The 13,051-nt window shown below is 49.3% G+C and overlaps 4 protein-coding genes and 1 non-coding gene across 5 annotated transcripts; 1 reads left to right on the top strand and 4 right to left on the bottom strand.

Annotated features, from left to right (window-relative positions):
• Window positions 1–927: 927 nt before the first annotated feature.
• Window positions 928–1,836, bottom strand: BZA70DRAFT_234929 (meiotically up-regulated gene 65 protein; the record flags this gene model as incomplete). Its single annotated transcript, XM_064910320.1, has 3 exons — window positions 928–1,125; window positions 1,273–1,693; window positions 1,760–1,836. Coding segments are annotated over 3 exons (696 nt in total), but the record flags the coding sequence as incomplete, so codon positions are not given.
• Window positions 1,837–2,623: 787 nt separating this feature from the next.
• Window positions 2,624–7,985, bottom strand: BZA70DRAFT_6876 (SNF2 family N-terminal domain-containing protein). The gene is made up of 8 exons (XM_064915326.1): window positions 7,404–7,985; window positions 7,310–7,345; window positions 7,179–7,248; window positions 6,874–7,122; window positions 6,767–6,820; window positions 6,674–6,714; window positions 3,074–6,615; window positions 2,624–3,004 (listed from the first exon to the last, which is right to left on the bottom strand). Exons 1-8 carry the CDS (start codon window positions 7,890–7,892, stop codon window positions 2,863–2,865), a joined length of 4,623 nt encoding a protein of 1,540 aa, XP_064770254.1. The 5' UTR covers window positions 7,893–7,985; the 3' UTR covers window positions 2,624–2,862.
• A 999-nt stretch (window positions 7,986–8,984) lies between these two features.
• On the bottom strand, window positions 8,985–9,098 carry BZA70DRAFT_t3. The gene has a single exon. It is a non-coding gene; the product is annotated as a tRNA-Leu (tRNA).
• A 385-nt stretch (window positions 9,099–9,483) lies between these two features.
• Window positions 9,484–10,619, top strand: BZA70DRAFT_235455 (uncharacterized protein; the record flags this gene model as incomplete). The annotated part of the gene is made up of 2 exons (XM_064910339.1): window positions 9,484–9,581; window positions 9,635–10,619. 2 exons carry the CDS (start codon window positions 9,484–9,486, stop codon window positions 10,617–10,619), a joined length of 1,083 nt encoding a protein of 360 aa, XP_064770253.1.
• Window positions 10,620–10,672: 53 nt separating this feature from the next.
• On the bottom strand, window positions 10,673–12,997 carry BZA70DRAFT_270753 (DAHP synthetase). The gene is made up of 11 exons (XM_064911356.1): window positions 12,697–12,997; window positions 12,580–12,627; window positions 12,421–12,519; window positions 12,302–12,359; window positions 12,183–12,234; window positions 12,061–12,114; window positions 11,940–12,002; window positions 11,306–11,884; window positions 11,066–11,244; window positions 10,918–10,998; window positions 10,673–10,853 (listed from the first exon to the last, which is right to left on the bottom strand). Exons 1-11 carry the CDS (start codon window positions 12,949–12,951, stop codon window positions 10,777–10,779), a joined length of 1,545 nt encoding a protein of 514 aa, XP_064770252.1. The 5' UTR covers window positions 12,952–12,997; the 3' UTR covers window positions 10,673–10,776.
• Between the last annotated feature and the right edge of the window lie 54 nt (window positions 12,998–13,051).

Raw genomic sequence — 13,051 nt, 5'->3', positions numbered from 1 at the left:
GATATAATTCGAAGCAGCTACTTACGCCGTACAACAAAACCCAGCAGACCATAATCCCCGACCACCAACCAAATACTCTTACACTTCACACGATGTAGATACAACCAAAATCAGCCAAATGAAAGATGTCGTAGTAATAATAAAGTAGAAACTCCCGCATGCTACTCCCTTTTCTCAAATCTATCCATATCCAAAATCCAAAAAAATTCCTCCAAAAACATAATAAAATGAAAGACCTCACGATCCCGAGACAAAACTCAGGACTTTGTTACGCACAGCGGAGATCGTGCTCTCGCGGTCGGAGTCTTTGGGATCCTTGTTCTCGTCCGTCCTTGCCTCGTACTCTGAAGTCCTCGACAAAATCGGCATTCGGTACTCTGGAGTTTTTCCTTTATCTTTTTGAGAGGAGGTGTTTGAAGTCTGAGGCACGAGAGTGCCGGTGTCGCCGTCATCGTCATTTTCCACAGCTTCTTCGGGCTCTTTTCCAGCTTCTTCGGGTGTCTCGACTTCATCCTCCTCCAACAGTTCCTCGGCTTCGACATCCTCCAACGTCTCCTCCAGGATTCTCTCCTGAATCGACATCGAAGATTTGTAGGACGCCGCCATCTGGGGAGTGTTGTATGTACTGCCATAGGAATCGCCCATAAGATCCGCCTTTGCGTATTCTTTGTTCGACATCTTTCGATCGCTGTAGAAATCGAGCTTCATCACTTCCTGTCTGGCAAGAACAATGGCCTGGTGTAGAGCTTTCCTGCGCAATTTCAGCTCGTCCAGCGACATCGATTCGAGCTGTAAGGTTGCGTGATTAGCATGACTCAGTGCATGACTGTTTGTTTCGAAATCATCCTCAGATTCCTTCTTCCCTGTTCGCAGCAGTCGGGTTTGTGCCCGTATTTGCTTGTAATAGAACAACAAAGATCGAAGTAGCTCACGCCGCGACTGTTGAAAGATCAGGTATGATACTATCCGATCCATAAAAGGCGCCAGTAAAACAATATCATCCTTTCCCAGACACACAAATCTCTCCACCGCATCAATTTTCTCTCGGTCCAAGCGCACTTTTTTGAGTCTGCGCATCAACGCGCCGATAGTAAACGTTCGTTCAGTCGAGCCCCCGTCATCTTCCTCGTCGTCGCTGAACCAATAGTCGAGATCGATATTGTCGTCGCCTTGAGCGGAGTCCACCTTCCCACCGTCTTCAGAGACAGCAGGCAGTGCTGTGAGGTTTCTCTGTACATGCTTTCGTCGCTCGTGATCAGCTCTCGCCCTGACTGCTGAAGACTCTACCGAAAAGTAATTCAACGTCGTGCCCTCAACGATGGAATACGCTTTTCTCGCTTTGTTGTGATCTCTGATTCCCAGTGCGGTCGGATACTCTTCCTCGCTACCATCATCTTTGACTCTTCTTCTCTTCCTGATCCACCGTCTCCGGCGCACAAAACCGTGAAACCACACATGTGATCCGTGCCACGATCTCGAAGGAAAGGTAAACGAGTAAGACCAGCCTTGGTCGTCGACATCGTAGGTCATGTCTATGTACCATGTCCGCCATACCCATTCCCATGACGGGTCCGGAAGAGGAGTCGATAGGATATCGAATGGAGAGTAGCGGAAATCAGCGTCCACCCATGCTGGAGGATCGACTTGTAGAAGGCCTTGTGAACTGAAAAAGGGTTGGCCAAACATAAATAAACTGTAAAGCAGCGTTAGCTCTAGATCAAAGCGATCATAAGAAAGATAAATAGAGACACAAACGCACCCTCTTTGGTTTTCATAAAGCACATCGTATGCTATATTCGGATCTGCGCTAAAAATGCCGTTTCTCGCTTTCACCATCTTCTGCTCTTCTTTCAGTTGCTCGTATCCATGTCTGGTAAAACGCGAAGGAATAACTGGGATGATATCGCCCTCGTCGCCAATCATGTATTCGCCTTCTTCATCGATACCCTCGAACGAAGTCGGACAGCAAAAGAAGAGACAGGAAATGATACGCAGGACGGTGTGCTCTAGTCGCACTGTGCACGATCGCTTGTTGAATCTTTTCCGTGCCACTGAGTCTGCGGGCTGTCCGTAGCCGTCGTCGTCGTCGTCGTTTTCACGCCGCAGTAAAGGCGCAGTTTCGTCTGATGTCTCCTCTGCCGCGACGTCCGAGGTCAAAGCCATCGTCGGATCCTCCTCTGCCGCGGACGACGACGAAGGACCGTCGGTGCCTCGATCAGCAGCAGTCGACACTTCTGGCCCTTCGCTCTCTCTCGACTCTGCGTTTCTGACGATCGGCGGCGCGTTCGGCTCCTCAGCTATATCCTGCTGCGCATGCTTCCTAGCCACCTGCCTTCGAGCGAGGGCAGCGCCGGCGGTGTCTGCATGGGACGGCGGGATGAGTGGCTCTGTCTCGTCGTCGTCTGCGGTGCGGTCGATGAGCCTTATGCGGCGGCCGGGGTGGACGGTCTTTGTGTTGCTGCTGAAGAGCGAGGAGCCGACCTCGAGGAAGTCGTCGGCAGGACGGGTGATTGCCTGGAAGATGGAGCTCATCGGCGGAACCGGGACATGGGCGAGCGGTGTTCTGGCGATGGACGAGCAGAGCAGAACAGAAGCAGAAGAGCGAGCGACACTAAACCCAAACCAGCTGTGAGGCTCGAGCGAGATGAGCCCCGGTGCCTATTTAAGCCCGCAGATCTCCACCGACGTCATCCGCCCGTCAGCGCCCTATCTGCGCCTTCTAATTGGCCACCACTCCCGCTCGTACTCGTATTCCGAATGTAGCCGTGTGTAAACATCAATTCAAATACATCGAAGAGAACAATAAACATATCAGATACAATCACAGCAGCTAGTCATATTACTCGCGCCTCGCGCTCTATCTTACGGTCGGTTCTCCTGCTTCACTGCAGTCCCGTTCTTCTGCTCGCTTGCCGCGGCCTGTCTCTGCTTCCGCAGCTTGGAATACATCTCTGCGATCTTTCGCGACGACACCTTCGCCGGCCAGAAGTAACTCGCAAAGACCCTATACATACACTCCATGATTAGCATACCACTCTTGTAGTCCTTGACAGTAGATTCAGATCATCCTTACCATAAATGCTTGTAGAGCTTATCCTGCTCGTCGCGCGGAGCAGACGACACCTTGCGATGGATATGGTCGCCGACACTCGTCAGCTCTCGCTTCAGAATATCAGCCCACTCAGCACGATCAATGCCCGCGCCGCCCTTTCGAAGTCGCCGCAGACTCTGCCGCACCGGATGCAGCATATCCTTGCACGACTGCTCGTCCATGCTCGGGTAGTCACTCTCATCTCCGTTCCGCTCGACCTTCTCCACCTTCTCCACCTTCTCGCGACGATGCGCAGATAGCGGCGGCAAGCTTCCAGATACCTTCTTCGGACGCTCAGCCTTGGCCGTCTTCGCTCGCGGTGGAGCAGAAGATCCGTTCGCAGGCGCAGAATGATCGTGGCTGCTCTCCGTTGCCTTTGCATTCTCGCCCTTGATCCCTGCCGGCGGTGCCGGTGACGCAGAGGCAGAGCCGGAATTGACCTTGCCAGTTTTAGTTGCCAGCCGCTTCCGACGTCTACTATCTTTCTCCGCATCACGTGGTTCAGGCTCCTTCAGCAACGAGATAAGGTACTCCACCCGACGACCCAAGTGCACAGGCCCCGGCATCTTCGGTCCCGATTTCTCCTCTTTCACGCGCTCTTCTTTCTTCTCTATCCGGTGCTCTTCGAGGAAAAATTTGTCGCTCAGCCCAAGTGTCGGATCATCTCGTATGCTCGCCCATGCTCCGTAGCCGTATTTGAACACTCCCACCAGAAGCATCTCGTCGTCCTTCAACTCCCACGAGCAGTTCCATCCGTGCACTGACTTCACATGTCCCTTGAGTTTGAACGTCAGAGGATCTTCCTTCGGGATCGCGTCGTCGAGAATTTTGAGATCCTGAGGTCGCTGCAGAATCAGCTCGGCATTCAGGTTTTTAACAAGACCTTTATACTCAAACAGTACTGCCTTGCGCTCCTTCTTCTTGCCAACTTCACTCGGAGGCAAATTCTTCTCCATCTCAACCCGCCGCGCTTCCTGACGAGCAATAGCCTCTTTACTCAGCTCAGTCATCTCATCGAATACCTCCTTGATCCGCTCAGGTTCCTTGTTTGAGAACGATCCATCTGCCACAATCTGGTGCCATCGCTCACGAAGGTTTCCGTACCGCAGTATCGACTTGTAGATTCCTCGGATATCGCGCTCTGTCAAGCTGTTGGGATCTCCCGCACCATCCGTCTCGTGCTTGCGCTTAATCGCTCTCTCCTTCCTTCGGTTCTCGCGCTGCGACGAGCTATCCTCTGAATCATTGTCATTCGATAACTGCCGCATCGTTACCTTCCGTCGACTGCTCAGGTTGATCTGCTCTTGCAAGTATTCTTCTTCCTGTCTCTTCCGGTCCTCCTCCTTGATCTTTGCCAGATCACCCGCGGGAATGATATCATCCCAATCTACATCGGCCTTGTAATCCGTCACCTCAAACTGTTTCAGGAACTCCTCACCACCCAAATGCGACTCTCCCAGATCTGGCTGAGTTTCGTGATCTTCGGCATGCTCGAGAACATCATCAAGGTTCATGTTCTCAAGCTTCTTTTGATTCTCATTCGCCTTGAACATATTACCCGCGCCAAACTTCAAAATCGCACTCAGTTCTTTGCTCGTCGGCTCGGTCTTTTTCGAAGCACCGCTCTTGTCTGTGATTCCGAGCGAAATGATCGCGTATTCCAAAATCATCTTCCGCCTCGCGCGCTCGAGAACTTCCTCCTCCACCGTGTCCTTCGACACAAATCTGTAGACCATCACATGCGACTTTTGTCCGATTCGGTGCGCACGCGCCATCGCCTGCAGATCGGCCTGCGGATTCCAGTCAGAGTCAAAGATAATGACAGTATCGGCCGTCATCAAGTTAATTCCCAAACCACCCGCTCGAGTACTCAGTAAAAACACGAAATCGGGACTTCCGGGCGCGTTGAAGTGATCAATCGCTATCCTTCGGGTTTGCGCAGGAATAGTACCATCCAGTCTCTGAAACGGCAACCCCCGCTGCGTCAGATAGTCGCCCAAAATGTCCAGCATTCGAACCATCTGACTGAAAATAAGCACGCGATGACCATCTCGTCGTAGACGACCGAGCAGCTTATCAAGAAGAACCATCTTTCCGCTGTTCATGATCATGCCGCGGAAAATCCTTTCATTGCTGTGGTCTCCGTCGAGCGAGCTCAGGAATTGGTTTTCAGCGTTGGGGAAAAGATACGGGTGGTTACTCGCTTTCTTCAATTCCATCATGATATTCAACAGACTGAGCTGTGAACTACCGGTAGCTCCGGCATTGAGAGCACTGTAGTTCCTGGAGATGATATTCTTGTAGTACTCGGTCTGCATATCAGAGAGCTCAACTCGAAGAATACGTTCGGACTTTGAAGGTAGCGATTTCTCCACATCCTTCTTCAATCGACGGAGAATGAACGGTTTCAGTTGTTCATGTAGATCACGAATGTATACCTCCTGGTTGGCACCCGGGCTCTCGAAATCAATCTCCAGATCGATATTAATTTTCCCTGGCATCAAAAAGTCGATCAAGGCTGCCAACTCTCGAATATTGTTCTGTAAAGGGGTACCAGTGATCAGCAGCCTATTTTCAACCTTAAACTCCTGCAAGGACTCGTATAGCGCAGATTCAGAGTTTTTCAGTCTGTGCGCCTCGTCCACAGCGAGGAATCGCCATTTTATGCTTCCGAGCTCAGATCGGTCTTTGAGAATGTATTCGTAGGTAGTGAGAAGAATGTTGAACTTGGGCTTTTTCTTGTTGCCGTCGACGTAGAACTCATGCGTCCGCATCACGCGTCGCGACTCTGTGTTTCCGAGGTAGACAATGTAGTTGAGATCAGGTGCCCAGAGATCGATAGTCTCCTGCCAGGCAGGTACTGTCGACAGCGGAACTACCACCAAGAAAGGACCATGCTGTTTACGTGCATACACCAGCCATGACAAGAAGGCGATCGTCTGCACAGTCTTTCCGAGACCCATCTCGTCCGCAAGAATGCCATTCTCATTCCGCGACCATAAGAAGGCCATCCAATTGAGTCCAGTCAACTGGAAATCTCGGAGTTCTCCATTCTTGACGTACGAAGGTTGCTCAGTAAGCTTCTCGAACCTTGGTCGACGAGCGCCATAGTTGACACTGTTGGACGGCAAGAGCTTTGAGTTTGACCGCGCAAGGAATTGCTCGACTGCTCGTGGAGCGATCTTGGCAACGTACTCCGCGTCTTCCCAGGTACAGGCGTCATAATACAGCCGTTTCCATTTCACAAGATAGCGCAATTTCTTCTTGCCATCAGCATTCGATCGCTCGGAGGAAACAACTCGCTCGACCGTCTTGAACTCCTCGTAGTTTTCTCTCAAACGCTCGCGCTCGAGATCCATGGCTTCAATGTCTTCGCGCGAGGTTGAGGGGTCGCTGCGGATTTGAGAATCCAGAATGACATTCTGACGGATGTAATTGTCCAGACGCTTGTTACCTTTGAGAACCGAAAGATCTTCGTAGGTTTCCCAAGTGTTGTGCAGGTGAGAGATTCCTTGCCATTTGATCTGTATTGTCGAGTCAGCAAATTGTTATAATTAAAGTATCCGAATCAGAGGCACATACGTAGTACTCGAGATCTTTTCGAGGGTCATTGGTTCCGTTATCTGCAGACGGTCAGCATAGTCAACAAGAGGAGTGAATTATGAATTCACCTACCTGGTCCCTCAGCAATCGGTCGGTGATCAAGTACAAGATCAATCGCTCTCGTATCTGCACAATCGATTAGTATAAAGAATGAAGCTGTCCGCACAGAGTAAACGTACCACCAACGTAGTATTCCTCCTGATACGAAGTCTTCTCAGAACTCTTAACCGGATAAACCTCTTCCTCGCTAAGATCTAGATCATTGTCGAAATCATCCTCGTTGTAGTTCATCACTTTATTGTTGCGCGTCGAGAACCTCATTTCCGAAACATGATTGCTTGTCTTCCGTCGTTTCTTGCGAGACCGCGAAGACGCTCCAAAGTCGTCGCTGTCGGAAGAAGCGGACTGCGTACGCGATGAAGCGGCAGCTATCATTCTGGGTTAACAAGACAATTGGGATAATATAGCATCGAACGCTGCTCACTTTTTGTTTCGCGCTTCATAGCTTTCCGCGACTTTCTAGGGGTCTCATCGCTCTCATCGGCGGCATCGAACTAATAGCATTATCGTTAGAATGATTTCTGGGATTATTTTCAGATGCAGTATAGAGCGTACCTCAACAAATCGGTCCGGTGCCACATGAGAACGGTTCTGCAAGAATTGTTAGCAGGCTTGATCGTACATCAACACAAGGATCAGATGAACTTACACTTCTTCGTAGACCGTATAGCTCAGGATCAAAATACTCAGGTTTCCGGCGCGCTGATTTGGAGTTCTTCGAATGAGACATGGTATCGCTAGACCCACCTTCGGCTTCGTTCACGCCGTCCTCGCCATCAGACGCGGTGCCATTCTTTGAGGAACGCTCTTTGGAATCAGTCTCCTTTGAGATTCCCCGGAGATCTTCTTCCTCAGTTTCCTGGCTGTCGACATCATTATCGTCTTCATCCTCATCATCCTCGTCACCGTCGGCCTCGTCGGCTTCCTCGAAATCTGATTGGTCGGCATCGGAAGCAGACCGATTGTTGCCATCCGATCCATCACTATCGATCATTTCCTCGTCTTGATCGCTTGCGTTCACTGCATCGGGCCGGTCGAGGTCCGTAAGCTCACTACTGCTCTCGTCGTCATTGACGACCGCAGTCACGCCGGATTGCATGATCGACAACGCCTGCACTGCAGCCTCTTCATTACTCATCGCAGGAATGTTCCAAAAAGTAGCTACCTGGAGTTAAACGTTAGAATCCACAAAACGGAAATATCAGTAGGTCGGTCGTCTGCACGCGAACAGCACAGTCACAACACGCCAGTTTTTTTCGGGGTGGCGTTGAGGCATGTCCCCACCATCATAGGCGTCTACAAGGCAAACGAGAAGTTTCAGACTCTATAAAGAATCTCGAGAAATCATTGACCTGAATATGGCAATATTCCTATTCTCGGAAAGTGTAAACAACGCCCGCGAGGTGTTCGGCAGGTGTCGAACAAGGCCGCAGTCGCGAGAGACCCGCAGCCTCAAGAACGCAGCAATGACTGCGCAGCGGGTGCCCCCAAATCTCAAAGAGACGCCAAAGCAAGCCAACATGATCAAAAGATAGCGTGTGTCGTGCAGAGCGACGGGCCTTGGAAGAAAAATATGTGGGGATCCAGCGCAAACTTACCGATTGAGCTCAGCGAAATTTATCATAGCACTTGCAGCCAATTCAGTGAACAAAGATAGCGCCCCAGGTGGTGGATACAGTAAACGTTCTAAGAGCCTTAATTCGATGACTGGGCACGGTGAGCTGATATACGATAACCCGAAAAATCGCGTCCGGTGCACTGATACAAGAAGAAAAGGCACCTTGAATATTTGGCTGGGACAAGGAGCTTCAGGATGGGCACCGCAATACGCGTGAAGGTCGCTCCATGTTTTGACGTTTAGGGCACATTTATTGGAACCACGAAGATCTCCGAATCCGCTGGTATTTCATATGTCTTGCTGTTTGGCGATTAATTGCGATTATCTGTATTCATTGGTTCTATATTGCCGGCGAGGATCTTTGCTCGCTGGTATAGCGATATTATACAGCAAATTAGATCGAAAAACAATAAAGGCCTCAAGATAGGTTCTTTTACTTGTAATCCAGAAATTAGGCTATTACCATCCACATGCAAGTTCTACACCTCACTTTCTGCTCTACAAGACGATCGTCCTCTTAAGCCAACAGCACGCCGACTCTAGCCAGTGGATACAGAACTAAAATCACATCCAATCTTCTTGCGTGTAAAAAACAGAATTAAAAAAAAATGATGATAACTGTGAGATTCGAACTCACGCCCCTTTCGAGATTCGAAACCACGATTTATCGTGATAAGAAATCAAATTCTTGAGTCGAACGCCTTAGACCAACTCGGCCAAGTTACCTTCATAATCGTTTTAAACTCTCTTGACTACTATAAGCATAAATAAGGTCACGCGTTTAGATAATTGTGGTTTTGTTTGCAGTAGCTTATTGTGCGTTTATGCAAAGGGTTAAAGTTGGGGGTATTGTATTTCTGTCGCTTGCGCTTATACGCGATAGCTGCGCTTGATGGGCTGCCTCGACACGTTCATCACTACCAAGTGAGCATTGCCATGCAGCACGCCGTTCGTCCTCACACTTGCCCTTTCTGAACTACGCTAGTCTCGTGCTGAGGTTTACATTTTGAGCTATCTGCTCGATTTCAGAAGCTTATAGATCCTCGGTACAGCAACGGCAATGACTGCAAATGGAGGTGGTTCGAACGAAGCGTGTGACGTCGCGTCCAGTATGCTCTGGAAAGAATCGCCAGTGTTTATAGGCTCTACCAAGTTTCCTAGATCTGAGAGCATAGCGCAGATCCTTGTTACTGGTGGCGCGGGTTTCATGTAAGTCTCTCTGCTCATTATTCTACGTTGACTGCATCTGACGAGCTCGGCAGTGCCTCGTGGGTTGTTCGTCATCTTGTTTTACAGTATCCTCATTACAACGTCGTATGCTTCGACAAGCTCGACTACTGTGCTTCTATGAATAATCTAGGTAGCATAGAAAGCCAAAGCAATTATACCTTTGTCCGAGGCGACATCACAGATGCAGCGCAGGTGTCTGCCGTGCTGGAGAAGCACAAGATCGACACTATACTACATCTTGCTGCGCTGAGCCACGTTGATCGGTCGTTCGGCGGAGACTCCTACTCGTTCACCCAGGTCAATGCATATGGCACGCATGTCTTGTTGGAATGCTGCAAAGCGTATGGACGGATCCATCGCTTTCTACACGTGTCGACAGACGAGGTCTACGGCGAGGTCAGTGCCTCTGACGACGATCTGCTCGAATCTGCGATCCTGGCTCCGACGAACCCGTACTCGGCCTCGAAGGCAGCCGCAGACATGCTTGTAAACGCTTATTACAGAAGTTACCGGTTCCCAGTCATCATCGTGAGGTGCAACAACGTGTACGGGCCCCACCAGTTTCCGGAGAAGATCATCCCAAAGTTCATATGTCTGCTGCAAAGTGGCCGCAAGTGCTTTGTGCACGGCGATGGAACGAATACCAGACGATATTTATACGCTGGGGATGCCGTTGACGCACTTGACACTATTCTACACAAGGGGACGATTGGTCAGATATACAACATTGGCACCACAGACGAGCTATCCAACATCGAGCTCTGCCGGATATTGATCAAAGCATTTGGATATAAAGAAGAGGACCTCGAGGCTCACATTGAGTATACAATCGATCGGCCGTTCAACGATCGACGGTATGCAATCGATGCGACGCGATTAAAATCATTGGGGTGGTCGCAAAAGACTGAGCTTGAGAAAGGGATGGCGGTAACAATCGACTGGTATCGAAAGTTTGGCCTTTCTTGGTGGGGAGATTTGTCGGATATCTTGACTGCGTTTCCGATTGGTCCGGCATAGGAGTTGAGTGCGATCGAGCAGGCAGATTACGCGAAGGGCATGTAATGTAAATACCATTTATAATCAAATAAAGAGTTCATTAAACATTAGAATATCAAAGTGAAGCTTTTCTCAATATACATTTTAGTGGATATATACAATTCTCCCAGACACGACCTCACGAAGTCTGCTCGGCAATGGACATCATCTTGCCTTGCTGGAACCAGTCCGCAATCAAGAACGCGACATCCAGGGCTGCATGCATAAAACGTTAGGATGTATAACAATCAGAGAGAGAAGAAGAAAGTGAAGCACTCACATTGACTCTCGCTCAAGCGAGGATCGCAGACAGTATCGTAACGAATCTCCAGATCTTCATGGGTCAACATTTCAGAGCCACCTGATATGACATTAGCACAAACAATCTCTAATAAAAAAGCGAAACACAATCCTATAAGAATACGTACCAATACACTCGGTCACTGCGTCACCAGTCAGCTCGAGGTGAATTCCATGAAGCTGGGATCCTGCAGTTTTATGGACTTGAAGGGAAGATGCGACCTCAGACATGATATCCTCAAAATCTCTAGTCTTCAGCCCGCTGATTTCTGAAGTTTTCGTGTTGCCATGGCATGGGTCGCACATCCTATAGAGCGAGCGGCATTAGCTACTGTTTGCAGGCAAGAATAGTATCAGATCCAACCTACCAAACGACTTTGTGCTTTGTCTTTTTGACGGCCTCTATGTGTGCCGGCAGCATTTGCTCGACCTTACCCGCTCCATACCGAGAGATAAGAGTAACCTTACCGACGATATTGTCTGGATCAAGAATATCAAGTGCATCGACAAGCTCCTTGGCAGTCATTGACGGACCGACTTTCATACCGATCGGGTTCATAATTCCTCGAAAGTACTCGACATGGGCACCATTAAGCTGTCTAGTCCTGTCTCCTATCCACAGGAAATGGGCAGAAGTGTTGTACCATTTCTCAACTCCATCTCTCGGATCACGAAGTTTTCTTGTCAGACTTTGCTCAAACTCTAGCAGCAATCCTTCGTGCGATGTGAACAGATCAACCGTGTTGAGAGTCGAAGATTCAACACCCACTGTCTTCATAAACGAGAGACCTTCGGTAATCGACTTCACGAGGGATGCGTAACGCTCTTTGATGGTGCTGGATTGGACATGGGACAGCGACCAGTCAAAAGGTCTGTGGAGATCCGCAAACCCGGACGAGAGACAGGATCTGATGTAGTTCAAAGTAGCAGCAGAGTGGAAGTATGCACTAAAGACAGTTAGCAGTCAAGTACTTGGATGTGTGATGCGCGCGGACTTATTACCTAACCAGTCTAGATGGATCTGGGGTGCGATCAGCAGGATCAAAGCCGTTGATATTGTCACCTCTATATTCCTGATCGTCAGCAGTATGCATAGATATTGCTGTAAGAAGCCTGTATGTACCTGAACGAAGGTATAGTCTTGCCATCGACTTCCTCGGTCAACTTCGAGCGGGGCCTAGCGGAGATCATTGTTAGCATTGTTTGATATCTCAGTCACAAGTTCCACGCTTGAAGAAGACGAACTTTGCAAACTGTCCAGCAATTCGAGCTATTCTGACCAAAGGAAGTTTTGCGCCTAAAGAACGCGGGTGTCAGTTATATACAGATCTCGGCGAATAAATACAAGCTATATGCTAACGAACCCCAAATGAGTACCAGTGACATTTGAAGTAAAATCTTCATCTTTGACTCAATACGGTCCTATCCATGCACTCGTCAGTAAATCGAACCGCATAGATTTCAGTATCAAGGCATAAAGTACCTGAGAGCAATAGTCGAATAGCTCGGCGCAGTCTCCACCTTGCAGAACGAATGCTTTCCCTAATGCGGCATCGCGCAGGAGGTCTTGTAGCTTGTTGATCTATATGGCCATGAATGAGCTACTGCGACGCAGGCAAGATAAAGAACTGTGTAAGAATACCTCGTAAGGACTGACTAGCGGTGGAAGCGCCTCAAGCTTTTCCAAAGCCTGAATGTAATCGAAATCAGAGATCAGTAAATACTCCTGAATGACTCAAGATCAATTGTAGAGCCATACCTTCTCTACCGCCTTCTCGTTATCATACACGACATCCTGAACAATAGGCTTTGAATGCCACGTAGTCGGTCCCCAGTTTGCCTTATCCGCAGCACTGACTCCAGCATTCACAGCCTCGTCGTCGGGCACAGCTATCGAGTTTGATCTCAGCTTCGCAGCGCGGATCGCGCCTTCGCTTGGCACCAGTTTCTGGGGATCGACTCTGACAAACACGGGGGATTTTGGAGGACTCTGGGCAGGGTTTGCATCAGACATTTGTAGAGTAAATGTTTAGTCCGTGGGCGGTGGGTGAGGATGTAGATGGAGGGAAAATGTGCAGAAAGACAGATGAGTCGAGGCTTAAATAAAATAAAAT

Source organism: Myxozyma melibiosi, assembly GCF_037950935.1.
Source record: "Myxozyma melibiosi strain Phaff 52-87 chromosome Unknown BZA70scaffold_1, whole genome shotgun sequence".
In the NCBI taxonomy this organism is placed as follows: domain Eukaryota; kingdom Fungi; phylum Ascomycota; class Lipomycetes; order Lipomycetales; family Lipomycetaceae; genus Myxozyma; species Myxozyma melibiosi.
This window is presented reverse-complemented; position numbering and strand designations above follow the sequence as displayed.

Coding starts and splice junctions, on each gene's coding strand:
- BZA70DRAFT_6876 (XM_064915326.1), bottom strand. CDS start 7,892: ATGAGTAATGAAGAGGCTGCAGTGCAGGCGTTGTCGATCATGCAATCC. Junction 7,123..7,178: donor TATGAAGCGCGAAACAAAAA/GTGAGCAGCGTT, acceptor CCAGAATGATAG/CTGCCGCTTCATCGCGTACG. Junction 6,821..6,873: donor GGAGGAATACTACGTTGGTG/GTACGTTTACTC, acceptor TCGATTGTGCAG/ATACGAGAGCGATTGATCTT.
- BZA70DRAFT_270753 (XM_064911356.1), bottom strand. CDS start 12,951: ATGTCTGATGCAAACCCTGCCCAGAGTCCTCCAAAATCCCCCGTGTTT. Junction 12,003..12,060: donor AAGACTATACCTTCGTTCAG/GTACATACAGGC, acceptor TCAGGAATATAG/AGGTGACAATATCAACGGCT. Junction 11,885..11,939: donor GATCCATCTAGACTGGTTAG/GTAATAAGTCCG, acceptor AACTGTCTTTAG/TGCATACTTCCACTCTGCTG.